Source organism: Engystomops pustulosus, chromosome 10 (genome assembly GCF_040894005.1).
Source record: "Engystomops pustulosus chromosome 10, aEngPut4.maternal, whole genome shotgun sequence".
Taxonomy (NCBI): domain Eukaryota; kingdom Metazoa; phylum Chordata; class Amphibia; order Anura; family Leptodactylidae; genus Engystomops; species Engystomops pustulosus.
This window is the reverse complement of record NC_092420.1, coordinates 17,946,193-17,961,189: the sequence shown is the minus strand read 5'-3', so window position 1 is coordinate 17,961,189 and position 14,997 is coordinate 17,946,193. Positions and strand designations below refer to the sequence as shown.

At 42.2% G+C, this 14,997-nt stretch overlaps 1 protein-coding gene across 3 annotated transcripts; it reads right to left on the bottom strand.

Moving 5' to 3' along the window:
• Positions 1-288: 288 nt before the first annotated feature.
• THOC7 (THO complex subunit 7) lies at positions 289-12,500 on the bottom strand. Of its 3 annotated transcripts, none has more exons than XM_072127263.1 (8): positions 12,359-12,500; positions 6,636-6,753; positions 5,257-5,384; positions 4,715-4,801; positions 4,487-4,544; positions 2,864-2,930; positions 2,650-2,719; positions 289-679 (listed from the first exon to the last, which is right to left on the bottom strand). In XM_072127263.1, exons 1-8 carry the CDS (start codon positions 12,375-12,377, stop codon positions 621-623), a joined length of 606 nt encoding a protein of 201 aa, XP_071983364.1. In that variant the 5' UTR covers positions 12,378-12,500; the 3' UTR covers positions 289-620. The 3 variants fall into 3 exon arrangements, with proteins under 3 accessions (XP_071983364.1, XP_071983365.1, XP_071983366.1); XM_072127264.1 differs by lacking the exon at positions 12,359-12,500 and adding an exon at positions 12,145-12,320; XM_072127265.1 differs by lacking the exon at positions 12,359-12,500 and adding an exon at positions 12,152-12,320.
• Positions 12,501-14,997: the final 2,497 nt, after the last annotated feature.

Sequence of the window (14,997 nt, the reverse complement as noted above, 5' to 3'; positions counted from 1 at the left end):
GGTGTCTGTAATGAAGATTTATTTATAATACTTGGTCCAATTACAGCTAAAAATTTTAAACTCCAATTGTCACTGGGACAAAAGGAAAAAAAATTTGTCTAGAACTTCAATGATAAAGTATACAGTTTCGACTTACATACAAATTCAACTTAAGAACAAACCTCCGGACCCTATCTTGTACGTAACCCGGGGACTGCCTGTATATATATATATATTAAAAAAAAAAAAAAAAGCAAAACAAAAGAATAAGAAAAAAAAACAATTCCAAATAAAAACTCACCATGAATATAAATAGTAAAACCGCTTTTATTGTAAAGTCTACAAAACACTTCCAAAACCAAAGACTTTTATTTCCATAGAAAACAAAATACCACAGACAGAAATTTAGAGATGACATTTTTTTGGATACGATCTCCACAAAATGACATAATCCTGGCATCTACTACAGCTCACAGATGACTCAGGTTAATAGAAACTTAAAGGAACATTCCATGGATTCGCTTGGTGCAGGGTCGGAGGAGGCAGAGCACCACACAAGGATTCAACAACCACCTGGACAGAACTCCTGCCCCTCCAGGTCCAGTACTCAGAGTCTTCCTTTAAGTAGGTGAAGCCGGGAACTACTGAGCGTTTGTTTCCATTTGTGAATCCTGAGATTCCTCAGCCAGTTTCTCATCATCTGGGGGGAAAAAAAACCCCAAAGAAAAACAACAAAGTTAAGAAACATCCAGATAAAAGACATAAAACTATAACATTGAATTTAATACAACCCATCACCACGTTTCTGATCTGTACAGATAATGACCAGAAACACTTAACCCCTTAACGACCTGGCCCTTTTTAGTTTTTTCACTTCCATTTTTCACTCCCCACCTTCAAAAATTTAGACTTTTTTTATTTTTCCACATAAAGAGCTTGGCGAGGGCTTATTTTCAGCGTAACAAATTGCACTTCATAGTGACGGTATTTAATTATTGAATGCCGTGTACTGGGAAGCAGGAAAAAAAGTTCCAAATGCAGTGAAAAAAAAACACATTTGCGCTATTTTCTTGGGGCTTGGATTTTACAGCCTTCACTGAGCGCCCTAAATGACAGGTCTACTTTATTCTTTGGGTCGTTGCGTTTACGGGGATACCAAATTTGTATAAGTTTTATGTTTTCATACATTTACAAAAATTAAAACCTCCTGTACAAAAATATATATATTTTTTTTAATTTTGCCATCTTCTGGCGCCAATAACTTTTTCATACTTCGGTGTATGGAGTTGTGGGTGGTTGTAGTTTTTTTGCGGCTTTTGATGACCTTTCCAATGTTATCATTTTTAGGACTGTACGACCTTTTGATCACTTTTTATAGATTTTTTTTATCTTTTTTAAAATGGCAAAAAAAAGTGACATTTTCGACTTTGGGCGCCATTTTTCATTACGGGTTAAACGCAGTGAAAAACTTATTATATTTTGATAAATCGGGCATTTTCGGACACGGAAATACCTAACCTGATAATGATTTTTACTGTTTAATAATATTTATATCAGTTCTAGGGAAAGGGGGGGGGGGTGATTAGAATTTTTAGGTTTTTTTATTATAATTTTTTTTAACACTTTATTTTTACTATTTTTCAGACTCCCTTGGGTACCTTAACCCTAAGTTGTCTGATCGATCCTATCATATACTGCCATACTACAGTATGGCAGTATATGGGGTTGTTACTCCTTATTCATTACAATGTGCAATTAGCACATTGTATTGAATGGATTAAAACGAAACAACCTCAGGTCTTTTTGAAGAGATCAGCGGGAACACACCCTCGATCGGTGCTAGCATATCGGTAAGCATATGCAGCAAAGGCTTACTGGCTATGGAGAGGGCTAGGCTCGCGAGCCCTCTCCATGCACTGGGACCCGACCGCCGCCGTACTAGTACGTACTAGCTTCGGGAAAGGATTAAAGAGACTTGATAAAAATGTCTTTCAATTCTGTGTCTACAGCTTCAGCACACTTACATCTCCATGGTTACAGACTACAAACTAACCCTGTGTGGTCTGATCCTGCCAACTCTCCCCTTTACCTTGTAAATATTGATGTACATTAGCTAAATATAAGGAACAGGTGGAAGGAGGATGGACTACAAGATCCCTCTGCACAGGGTGTGCGCTTGTAGTCTGTAACCATGGAGACAAATGGCTGTTCATTGAAGCTGTAGACAAGAATTGAAGGAAATTTGGAATCAAAACTATTTGTTAAGTTACGGATTTATCGCCATTATCTGACTACAGTACTGAAAGTCAATCATTCTTTATGGAATCTGGTGTACATTATGGAAACATGGTGATGGAACTGATATGCAAAGCTTAAAGAAGAATATCACATGCACAGGAAATGACATGATTATGACAATTTTGCTTGGTTCACATAGTGGATGGGTTATACAGGAGAGATCTGAAAACGTTACTGGCAGCCTGAGCTCACACATTCGGCCTGTGATCTACTCATCCATTCTCCTGTATGGATATATAGTGGATCACAAGGCAGTGTGTAGAATTGTAGAAGACAAAGAGTCACATATACATTGTTTTCAATGAAATAACCTTAAAATATATCTCATCATTACAGGGCCCCATTGTCATCCATGGATGTAGTGATACTTACTCTCCAGCGTCTGCTGAAGCTCGTGGATGGTGCTGAGCAACACATGGAACTGCTTCCTCCTCAACTCCAGCTACAAAGAGATGAAGCATATCAGTACACTGGAGTCTACAATCTAAGAATTCTTATATGATTGGCCCCCTGGAGGCAGAGGATACAAGTTATTCCTAATAAACAGACTGACCCATCAACACAAGACCCCTGTCCCAAATCTCACCTTATCCTCCACACTGTCCTTGGTGTGAGACAATTGCTTCAGCTCCTTGTCCAAAGCTTCCAGCTGCCTGTAATGTCACGCACACTTGTTAGTTGCAGGATCTTACACATCACTTACCTACCTGAAAAGTCACTCGCTGGAGGAACATAATCAACAAGTGATTTTTGTGGGCAAGTACAAATACCTGCAGCCAAATGGCACTTGAAGAGAACCTGCCACCAGGTTCTACACCACTAAACTACTAACCGCTTAGGCAGGGTATGAAATGTTGTTTTTGGGAATTCCATCTTTTTGTGAAATCTCACCGTTTACTTATTTTTACGAGAGGAGTCAAGCTTAGGACTGTATGGGGGCTGGTGATACATCCGCACATTTTGCGGCAGTATTACAGCCACCTAGAGGTCTATGGCACCCCAGTCAGGGTGCAGTGAGCACTCAGAGTCTCTCTGCAACGTGACACTGTGGCCACTCACCCTCCAATGGAGAGAAGTGGGTGAGGAGCGCACACTCCCCCTCCCTTCTCCATCCTGCTCTATGCTGCGCCCGGGTGAGCATACGGCTGTGTGTAAGGGGCCTTGGTGGTTGTAAGGCGTCAATGCTATAGTATCTAGAAACAAAATACTGGCATCATATTAAAGATAAGGATGTCATCTTTCAGACTAAGGGCGGTGGCACACGTGCCGTTTTGTCTGCGTTTGCGAACGCAAACAAAGCCGCACCCACCAGGGCGGGCCGCAGACCGAACGCATTGGCGTTTCTATGAAAACGCCTGCGATCGGGAACGAGCTATGGCTATGGGAGATAGAGAACCAGTCATAAGTTGTCTAAAGTCAGTCTTATATGCAAGCTGCAGATAAAGATCCAGTTCCCACATATTTTTTTAACGGCCTGTATGTCCAGTTCTGTAGCTCATTCATGTGATCTGAAAGAGGAGTTTCTTATCTTTAATATGGCACACAAATCATGTTTCTAGGTACTATAGAACCAAAGATGGGCGATTCTAAAGTGACACAAGCCTTCAACCACTAAACTTGACTCTTCACATGACATGAAGGTAAATGTGTGAGATTTCACATAAAACAGGGAATTTAGAAAGGACATTTCATACTGTACTTGAGGGGACTAGTAAGTGGGGTAAAACCTGGTTTCTTGCTAGAACTGATCATGGGTGCACCAAACACTCGCCGCTTAAAAGGGTTTTACCCACGAACTAAAGTTAGGCCCCCACTTGCTGGTCAGTGAGGGTCTCAGTGCCGAGACCTCCACAGATCGCAAAAACGAGGGGTCCATTGGACCCTCACCGCTCCGTCAGACTAATGGAACAGACGGTAATAGAGATTAATGGAGCAGAACGGTCATGTGCGGCCGTCTGCCCCATTAGTCTGACGGAGTGGTGAGGTGTCCGATGGACCTCTCTGAGACCCCCACTGATCAGCAAGTTAGGCCCTAACTTTAGTTCGTGGGAAAACCCCTTTAAGCAAAGAACTCAACCCTGCTCTCATGATTGGTGTGGATTCCTGCAGTCGGACCCTCAGCTAACTACATGATATGCCCATACTGTAGAACAACCCCTTTAAGTTACTAAGAAGGCAAAGCCAAACCATTTGGTTGCTGAATTTGTACCTCAATGTCTCATGGCGATCCGGATGCTGCTGAATGACTCTGGCCAATGCATCATATTCTTAAAAAAACAACCAGAAAAAAGTATATACAAATTACAAAACCACAAGCTAATGTCTCATGTATCACTACAGAAAGAAAGCAATATAACACACACACACAATAATAGAGCTGGACGTTTATATGCTACTACAGTAAAGCCAACATGAACCTATACTTATGTTCTCTTACCCTGGCGATTTTTCCGGATCCGTTTGGCTTGCAGTATCTGTTTCTTACACTCGGCAATCTTTTCATGTGCGGCGGCTATGCTGCTCTCTGCAGAAAGCGAACCAGAGACATTGAAAGTAAAATATGGTGATGAACGTCTAAGTCCTAAATAGCTTGCAGCTCACAAAATTAAAACATACAAAAGATCTACGATACCTTTTAGATGAAGAGATAAAAGTTACAGCTATGTCCCATTCAAATAAAGCAACTATTGTTCTCCTCTGAATACTATAAATTTACTTATGTGAATGAGTTAAATAGTCACTGCCAAAACCAATGTTCACCGAGTCTACTACAAGACAGGATATTTTGTATTTGGCTCTCAGTATTGAGTTCTCAGACACTGTATGAAGTGATTGATTTCTGGTGCAGTTAGCAGCATTCGCCACTAGGTGGGGCGTGTGAGCTCCTCCACAGCACTGATCATACATCTCTATGGTGAAGGTGACATCGCTGCTCACGGCTTATGTCATAAGTTATATTATAAAAAACAAAGCATTTACCAATATCACTGTATATCTTCTCATAGTTCTCCATCTCTCGGAGGTTCATGTCGTGCACCAGGAGAGTCTTCCCCATGGAGAAGGAGCACTGGGACAGGCTGCTGAGCATGCGCTGGTACTGGGAATATCTGTGAAGAGGAACAACACAAGTGACACCATGGCTGTTATGTCCTTAGACCCATATCCAAGTACAACAGAGATGTAATATGTAAGATGTAATATGTAACTATAGCATTTTATGGTACCTCTACATGACTACACGTATACAGAGAGTCTCCCCTGTCTACACCGTAAGTGTCTGACAGATAATACTTAACACATGCTCAATAAGAGAATTCCTTTATTTATGTAAGGCACACAGATTACGCAGCGCGGCACAGAGCTTCCCAGATGGGGCTCACAATCTAATCAACCTACCAGTATGTTTTGGAGTGTGAGAGGAAACCGGAGAGAACATACAAACTCTTTGCAGATGTTGACCCTGGGACTTGAACCCTGGTCCCCAGCGCTGCAAGGCTATAATGCTAACCACTAAGCCACCGTGCTGCCCTATGTCATGTAATGTAACAAATCTCTCAGCAGAAGGGACAACACTGTACTATGTGCATTACATAATAAAGGCAAAGCTTCAGGCAGGGGTGGGTATTGTCCCTGGAGAGATGTGTAATCATACCTTTGTTTATGGTGTTAGTAGCAGCAGGACTGTGAGATATGGATTTATATTCTAGAATCATATAGTGGTGTGTCCTCACACTGTTGTTGTCTCCCCTTTGTGCAATCGCTCAACTATTTATTCAGAAGAGTTTTTAAAGGATCTGTACCATGTAGAGTGAATAGGGGGTAACAAGTTGACCGGTGAAATTTCAACTGCTAGGCCCAACATCAATCACAAGCGCAGCAGGATTAGGGGCTGATCCTTAGTAATGGTGGGGCGGCAGGAAGAGCATTTTAAACTTTCAAAGACAAAGAGTAGACGTTCTGGAGACCATTGAACGCTGTGCTCAGCAATATCTGATACTCCATTAAATGGAGCTCCAGTATGTATACTCAACTTGGTTCTCTACCAATTAGTGAGAACGGGACCCCTTCCTCGTGATCAGTGGGGCTCCCAGCAGTCAGAACCCCCACCGATCAGGGGATAACATGCATACTTTGCACTACTGCTTTTAAGTTTCTTTTTTTTCCACAAAGCAGAATGGAGGTCTTGTGGAGGATCTCAATGCAGAGAGCTGAGAGCAGAACAGGGTGTGGCGAATAAAACACCTTCCTTAAGTGGACTATGAGTAACGCCATAGGTCCGCACCCCAAAGAATACAAAGAATGAGTCCTCAATGCACAGCTGTACAGTACCAGAGCAGGGGCGTGAGGTGCGTGCTTACCCATCCTCCTGTGATCCGGAGTTACACCACTTTATAAAACTTTTAACCAGGAGGTTGATTCTTCGGTCATCGCCAGCTCCATCACCGTCGATAAGGAGTCGCTTGCGGATAACTTCATCTGCCAAAGAGAAGAATATGCTGAATAAACTGAGAAATAAGTCATCCAGGTTACTCCAGGGCAGCGCAGACCCTGATCAGCACTGCGCATACATCACACAAGGAGCAGACAGGCCGTGTATATGGGGCGCTTCTGTAGGGACAGGCATAGACAGACACTCACAGTCCCCAGAGTCTGATGACCGGACAGTAGTGGACTATGAATTATTCCACCTCGGTGACCCCTGTTTTTATAACCTGTTTCTTATAACCTGTTGTAACTCCTCACTGATGACCCCTGTGATCACTTCCTGATTTGTCATCTCTGTTCTAATGGGTGACGTGTGACATCACGTACTAATAATTTGCATTGGGAACCTTCTCCAGACATCAGGGTCACACGGGTTTGCACAAGTGTGTGTGTCTGACATAGGACATGCACAACTACATATCCAGAGCCATAACAACTATAGTTTTCAATTAAATTACCAACCTAAAAGTGGTAATCAAGTCCCATGAGATAAACTAAAAAAAAAAAAACATGGCCAAATCGCAAGGGAAACGCACGACCACAAGTGTTTAGCACCTACAATCATGAGAAGCTCCTCATTGATCCTCAACTGCATTTCTAAACGCAACTCAAACGAAGTGTGGGAAAAGCCGGGTGCCGAGACACGTTTCCGTTTTGATTCCATTTTGTAACGGAAGCAAAATGCACTCGGCCGGGCCAAATGCGTTTGGCCAAATCCACTCCCACTTGCGCTTTGGATGCCTTTAAGAATGCAACGAAAACAGCACGTAGGATACCGGCCTTAGGCTGGTGGAACATGTGATGTTTGGAACCAGTTAAAAATGCATGCGTCTTTTGGAAACGCATCCTTTTTTTAAACAGTTTTTGTCCATTTTCCAATTATCTTAACCCCTTAAGGACGCAGCCATTTTACAGCTTAAGGCTCAGCCCGATTTTTTGGATTCTGACCTGCGTCTCTTTATACGGTTATAACTTTTGAACACTTTTACTTATCAAAACGATTCTGAGATTGTTTTTTCCCCACATGTTGTACTTCATTTTAGTGGTAAATTTTGGCAGAAAAGTTTTGCGTTTATTTACAAAAAAAAGGAAAATATGAAAAATTTTTGAAAAATTTGCCATTTTCGAAATTCAAAATCACCGCGTTTTCAGGCAGATCGATTTACCACCTAAATAAGTTGCTGAATAACATTTCCCATTTGTCTACTTTACATTTTCATAATTTCTGAAATGTTTGGATAATTTATTTTGATGTCACACAGCTTACAAATAGAATATCGCTTTTCCGGATTTTCAGAATTGACTATTTTGGGGATAAATACAGTTTTGAATGAAATTTTACATATTTAGCATCAAAACCCCCTATATAATCAACCCATTTTCAAATCTGCACTGTTCAGAAACAGTTTTTACGAAGATTGTTAACCCCTTGAGATCTTCATAGTAATTGAATCAAAATGGAGGTGAAATTTAGAATGGTCATATTGTTCCCTTATACGTTCATTTAGCCCTAAAATTTACAGATTTCCAAAATATAAAAAGAGAAAACCCACCATACAATTTGTTCTGCAATTTCTCCTGAGTACAAAGACCCCCCACATGTGGCTGTGACTTGTTTTATAGGCGCACAGCGAGGTGCAGAAGGGAAGGAGGGCCCTGCAGCTGCCAGGATTTTAGTTTTCTCGTTGCCCCCTTTTGAAGGCTAAAAAATTTTCGCTTTTCCGTTATTGGGGCCATGTGATGCCATTTTTTTTTGCGGGATGAGATGCTTTTTCCATTGTTACCATTTTGGGGTTTGTATCACCTATTGTTGAAAATTTAGGAACTTTTTTGAGGGCAGGAGTAGAAAAGCATCAATTTTGTACTGGATTTTTTACCTTTTTTTTTTTTTTTTTTTTGGTGTTCACCGTATAGACTAATAATCATGTTATCTTTATTCTATGGGTTGATACGATTACGGGGATACCAGACATGAATATATTTTCTTACGTTTTACTAAATTTGTCAAACAAAACCCTAATGTGGGGAAAAATCTATCATTTATGTATTGCCGTCTTCCAAGTGGCATAACATTGTTACTTTTTTGCCTACGGAGCTGGTTGATGGCTTGTTTTTTGCGGGACATGTTGTACTTTGCACCAGTATCATGTCGCAGTACATATGGTTTTTTGATCGCATTTTATAGCATTTTTTGTGGGATTGAAAAGGTAAAAATCATAATTTTTGGAGGGTTTATAACAGTTTTTTTTTACGGCGTTTATCGTGGGGGCTCAATAATGATTTACTTTTATTCTATGGGTTGTTACGGACGCGGTGATACTATATATGTGGGGTTTGTGTTATGATTTAGACTTTTTTTGAGTTATATGTCTCTTTATATGTTTTGGGGGTTTGGGGCATTTTTAGTGATTTATGACTTTATTTTTTTATTGAATAACTTTTTTTTTTTTACTTTTTCACTTTTATACCATGGGACATGAACAAGCAATCATCTGATTGCTTGTTCATGATAATATTCTGCAATACTGTATACTGTATTGCAGAGTATTATCAGTGTCAGCCTATACACTTGCATAGGCTGGCACTGTGCCAGTAAGATGACGTCACAGACGCCATCTTACCGGCAATTCTTGCAAGTAACTCTGGGGTTCAGATCGGACCCCAGAGTTGCTATAGCAATGATCTGCGCCCCCCGAAAACGGTTCGGAGGGCCGATCGTGGGGGAAAGACCCCCCAGATGCATGTTAGATGCCGTGGTCGCGCTGACCGCGGCATTTAACGGGTTAAGCACCCACGATCGGAGACAACTCCGATCGCGGGTGTTACACTGGGGTGCCGGCTATCAGTCACAGCCGGCACCCCGTCTTTCCTGATGCTGGTTCGGCTCAGATCTTGAGCCAAACCGGCATCAGCTCAGCGTCCGATATATCGGACGCTGAGCGCTAAGTCACTGAGCTCAGCGCCGATATATCAGACGCTGAGCGTTAAGAGGTTAATTGATATAATTTGGAAAAAGTGTCAAAAACACAAGTTTTGTAACGGACTGCTTAAAGGGGTTATCCGGGTTTAATTTTTTTTTTTATGGTCAGGCTGGGGAGGGATAGTTAAACATAATAAACATTGACTTGCCTCCTCCGGCGCCGCTGATGTCCCGCGCCGCGGTCACTTCGTTCCGTGCCCCTGTAAACAAACAGGGGCACGGAAGCCGCGCACAGGGAGCTTCCGGTCCGCGTTGTGGACGGCTCATACCATCCGTCCCTATCTCTCAGCGTTGTAAGCGCTGGGAGATGGTGCGCATGGGAGCATCCGGCCGGCCGGAAGCTCCCTGTGCGCCGGTGTAATGAAACCGGCGCACGGAGAAGACGAGCCGCGGCGCGGGACATCCGCAGCACCGGAGGAGGTAAGTACATGTTTATTATGTTTAAATAGCCCTCCCCAGCCCGGCCATAAAAAAAAATTTAAACCCGCATAACCCCTTAAAAAATGGCCTAAAAACTGGTTCAAAACGCCACTTGTGCCACCACCCTTAGAACCGGCAGACAAGGAGCCCGCGGCAGCGCCAACTCTGCTCCTCTATGCATCACACTCATTCAGGGCGTATTCCCATGTGGCGTTTTTCTCACGTTTTTTTTAAACGTATCCAAAACAAAAGTGGGATGGGGGTCTGCCTGAAACACTTATGCGTTTTGGCCAAACCCCCTCCCACTTTTGTTTTGGATGCATTTAAAAGCGCAAGAAAAAGGCCTTGTGAACCTTCTCCCTAAGGTCTCCCGGTTTCTCCGATACCAGTAGACACGGTCAGAAAACTGGGACCTGGGACAGATTTGGGACCTGCGCCCGCTGCTGATGTCCAAAGTTAGCGGGCGGTCCGAAATGAGTGTTTAACAAGCGTTTGGCTGCTTTGAACCTGTTTATCTTCATTTCTTGATGTGTTAGTAGTTGTGAAACAGATTAAAGCTATATTGACACTATACCCGGCGGGCATACGTTCGCCACGATGGAGAGGAAGAGTGCTGACCCCTCCCCTCTCCACTGTGATGCATGGCAGCGTAACACATATGTGCCACCATACCACCCTGTGCGCCCATTTCTTGCCTATGGGGGACATATATACGGCCACAAGCTGACGGCTGTATATATGTTCCCCAACGGTTGTGTGAATGTAGCCTAAAACCAGCCAAACACATGGTAAACATTCAGGGCACGTTCACACGTTCCGCTAGCGGTCCGTTCATAACTCGACGCTAGCGCACAGGGGCGGGGTGATCGCATATGCGTTTCCAGAGAAACGCATGCGATCGGATTATCAATCGCATGCTTTCCCTGGGAAAAGCATATGCGATCACCCCGAGCCCCGCCACCTGTGCGCTAGCGTCGCGTTATGAGTGCGCGGAGCATGTGAACGGGCCCTCAAAAACATATGAGTTTTTAAACAGACTGAAAAGGCATGCTTTAAAACGGTGCAAAAACGCAACGTGTGGTATCACCCTAAGGCCGCGGTCACACGTACCGCTAGGCGTCCGTTCATAACGGCCCGAACGCACATGCGTTTCCAGGGAAACGCATGTGATTGTTAAGCGGATCGCATGCGTTTCTCTGGAAACGCATGTGCGTTCGGGCCGAGGACCTCCCTCTGTGTGCTAGCGGTGCGTTATGAGCGGACACCTAGCGGTACGTGTGACCTCGGCCTAAGGGCACACACCTTCAGGTTTTCAGATGTGCAAACCAGGAGTGGAATGAAAAATAGAAGAGAGGAAGCATCTCTGAATGATTTGTTCTCATCCATTATGGTCCTTGCCTCCTTTTGGCTTCAAAAACTGGAACACAGGAAATTTGAATGTGTGAACACCGTCCTATGGCTGCATTCCCACAAATTGATTGCTCTGCGTTTTGAAACGCAACGGCTCCTCCTGCGATCACGGGTTGAAGTAACATTGTGTTTGCAAAATGCAACGCAAAGTTACTTCCACGGGTGATCGCAAAATTTGCGTCGCGCTCCAAAACACAACGTAAATGCAACATGGCCTCAGGTTTCATTCAACACGCAGATTTTGGAGTCTTTTGATCTGGCTTTACATTCAGTTTTGGTTGTACATTTGAAGACATATATATAGAAATAATTTATATACTATTATGTTACATAAATGGTACATTTACTACAAAATAAGACACCCTGTGAGGTATTTATGTAGTATTACACTATTATACATTGTAGTGTATTATTTGTATGCATCAGAAGGAATATTATACTATACCAGAAACTCTAGTAACAATACTGTACATATAAATACATTGTATTACATTGATAATCGTATAACGACCCCAGATATATTTACATTAGAAAACATTATAGAAAAGAGTAAATATAGGCCAGGACTGTACCCCGCACCATGCAGTCCCGTCCTCCCAGGTAACACAGGCCCGGGACCAGAGGCTGTGTTAAGGCCGGCTATAGAGCGTGCATTCTGGCTAAGCCACAACTCGAGCCCGGGGCTTTTGCGGCCTAGCTGGAGGCGGCCGGTGCCCGGGTATTCTCTGGTGGCGGTCGGGCCTGGTGTCGGGGGAGGGGGCTGGGAGGAGCAGGGCCGCAACTTACCGTCGGTGACGGCTCCCATGTCGGCGTGTAGTGAGGTCAGACTCCCACAATGCAGCAGCCGGGGACCAGCATGAAGGCCGCACTCACCGCCCCGCCGCCCCGCTCTCTATAGGCTTCCCCCGCCCCCAACCTCCGAGCACAGGCGGCCCCGACCCCCAGGTGAGTGCCGGACAACCGGGAGAGAGCGCAGGGCCCCGGGGGCCACACACACGGCTCCCCCATTACTAGGTGATAATGTTGTGTCTGTGTCCTCCATACACCGAGCACAGGCTGACCAGCAGCGGCCATCAGATGTATACACCGACATATATAGCTGTATACTGTGTATTACTATCTGTATACTGCACTGTACGGCTATATACTGTGCTATTTACCTGTATACTGCACTGTACAGCTATATACTGTGCTATCTACCTATAAACTGTGATATTTACCTGTATATTGCACTATACATCTATATACTGTGCTATCTACCTATATACTGTGCTATCTACCTATATACTGTGCTATTTACCTGTATACTGCACTGTACAGCTATATACTGTGATATCTACCTATATACTGTGCTATTTACCCGTATACTGCACTGTACAGCTATATACTGCGCTATCTACCTATATACTGAGCTATTTACCTGTATACTGCACTATATAGCTATATACTGTGCTATCGATCTATATACTGAGCTTTTTACCTGTATACTGCACTATATAGCTATATACTGTGCTATCGATCTATATACTGTGCTATTTACCTGTATACTGCACTGTACAGCTATATACTGTGCTATCTACCTATATACTGTGCTATTTACCTGTATACTGCACTGTACAGCTATATATTGTGCTATCTACCTATATACTGTGCTATTTACCCGTATACTGCACTGTACAGCTATATACTGTGCTATCTACCTATATACTGAGCTATTTACCTGTATACTGCACTATATAGCTATATACTGTGCTATCGATCTATATACTGAGCTTTTTACCTGTATACTGCACTGTACAGCTATATACTGCGCTATCTACCTATATACTGTGCTATTTACCTGTATACTGCACTGTACAGCTATATACTGTGCTATTTACCTGTATACTGCACTGTACAGCTATATACTGCGATATCTACCTATATACTGTGCTATTTACCTGTATACTGCACTGTACAGCTATATACTGTGCTATCTACCTATATACTGTGCTATCTACCTATATACTGTGCTATCTACCTATATACTGAGCTATTTACCTGTATACTGCACTGTACAGCTATATACTGCGATATCTACCTATATACTGAGCTATTTACCTGTATACTGCACTGTACAGCTATATACTGTGCTATCTACCTATATACTGTGCTATTTACCTGTATACTGCACTGTACAGCTATATACTGCGCTATCTACCTATATACTGTGCTATTTACCTGTATACTGCACTGTACAGCTATATACTGCGCTATCTACCTATATACTGAGCTATTTACCTGTATACTGCACTGTACAGCTATATACTGTGATATCTACCTATATACTATGCTATTTACCTGTATACTGCATTGTACAGCTATATACTGCGATATCTACCTATATACTGTGATATCTACAGCTATATACTATGCGATACATCAGTATACTGTAATTTATTATGTACACTGTAATGTGTACTGTATACTGGCTATCCTATATACTCCTATTATATATTATTGGAGATATATACTATACTCTCATCTATACCACATGTATATACACTATATGTACAATGGAATATGTCATTGTCATATTAATGTGCTGTGTGTAGTATACATGACATAATGGGTCAGATTTATTAAGCTGTCTGAAAGTCAGAATATTCCTAGTTGCCCATTCACAGCTGCCCTTTAAAATATTCATGAGCTCTAGTAAAATGAAAGCTAAGCTGTGATTGGTTGCCATGGGCACCTAGGAATATAAGCTTGATAAATCTGCCCGTTATATGCACTCTGATGCTCTATATACATATTCTATACTACATAGACAGTTTATTTAATATATAGACTATTCATGTCCCATGTACATACTATTGTGTATATACATTGCCCTGTAAGATTATATATAATCTCATATATGTACATCTATACTTTATGAATCCACCTGTATAATAAATGGACTATACACATCCTATACTACATATGCAGTGTATATATAGGGGCTTGCTACGTCTATACAGTATATGCATTGTCCTGTGTATATAATAGACTATACAATATTTGCACTATAAGTATCTGTATGGCCCCCTACACTATATATGTTCTGTACTGTATAGAAATGCTGTGTAGAAGATAAACATCTATAGATGTATCTTACTATCTTTCATACTGAAATGTGCACTATACACTTATTATCTGCGCACCTTATGCTGTATATAGACTGTTTATATAGCTATACCTACCCTAAAATGCATTAATCTTGGGCTCCGTGTAGTATATAGACAGTAGCTATGCCATTTATTTACATACATGTCATGTGTACATATTCACATCTTACTTCATATGTGATATAGACTATATATGTATATATATACCGTATATACTCGAGTATAAGCCGGCCCAAGTATAAGCCGAGGCCCCTAATTTTACCACAAAACCTGGTA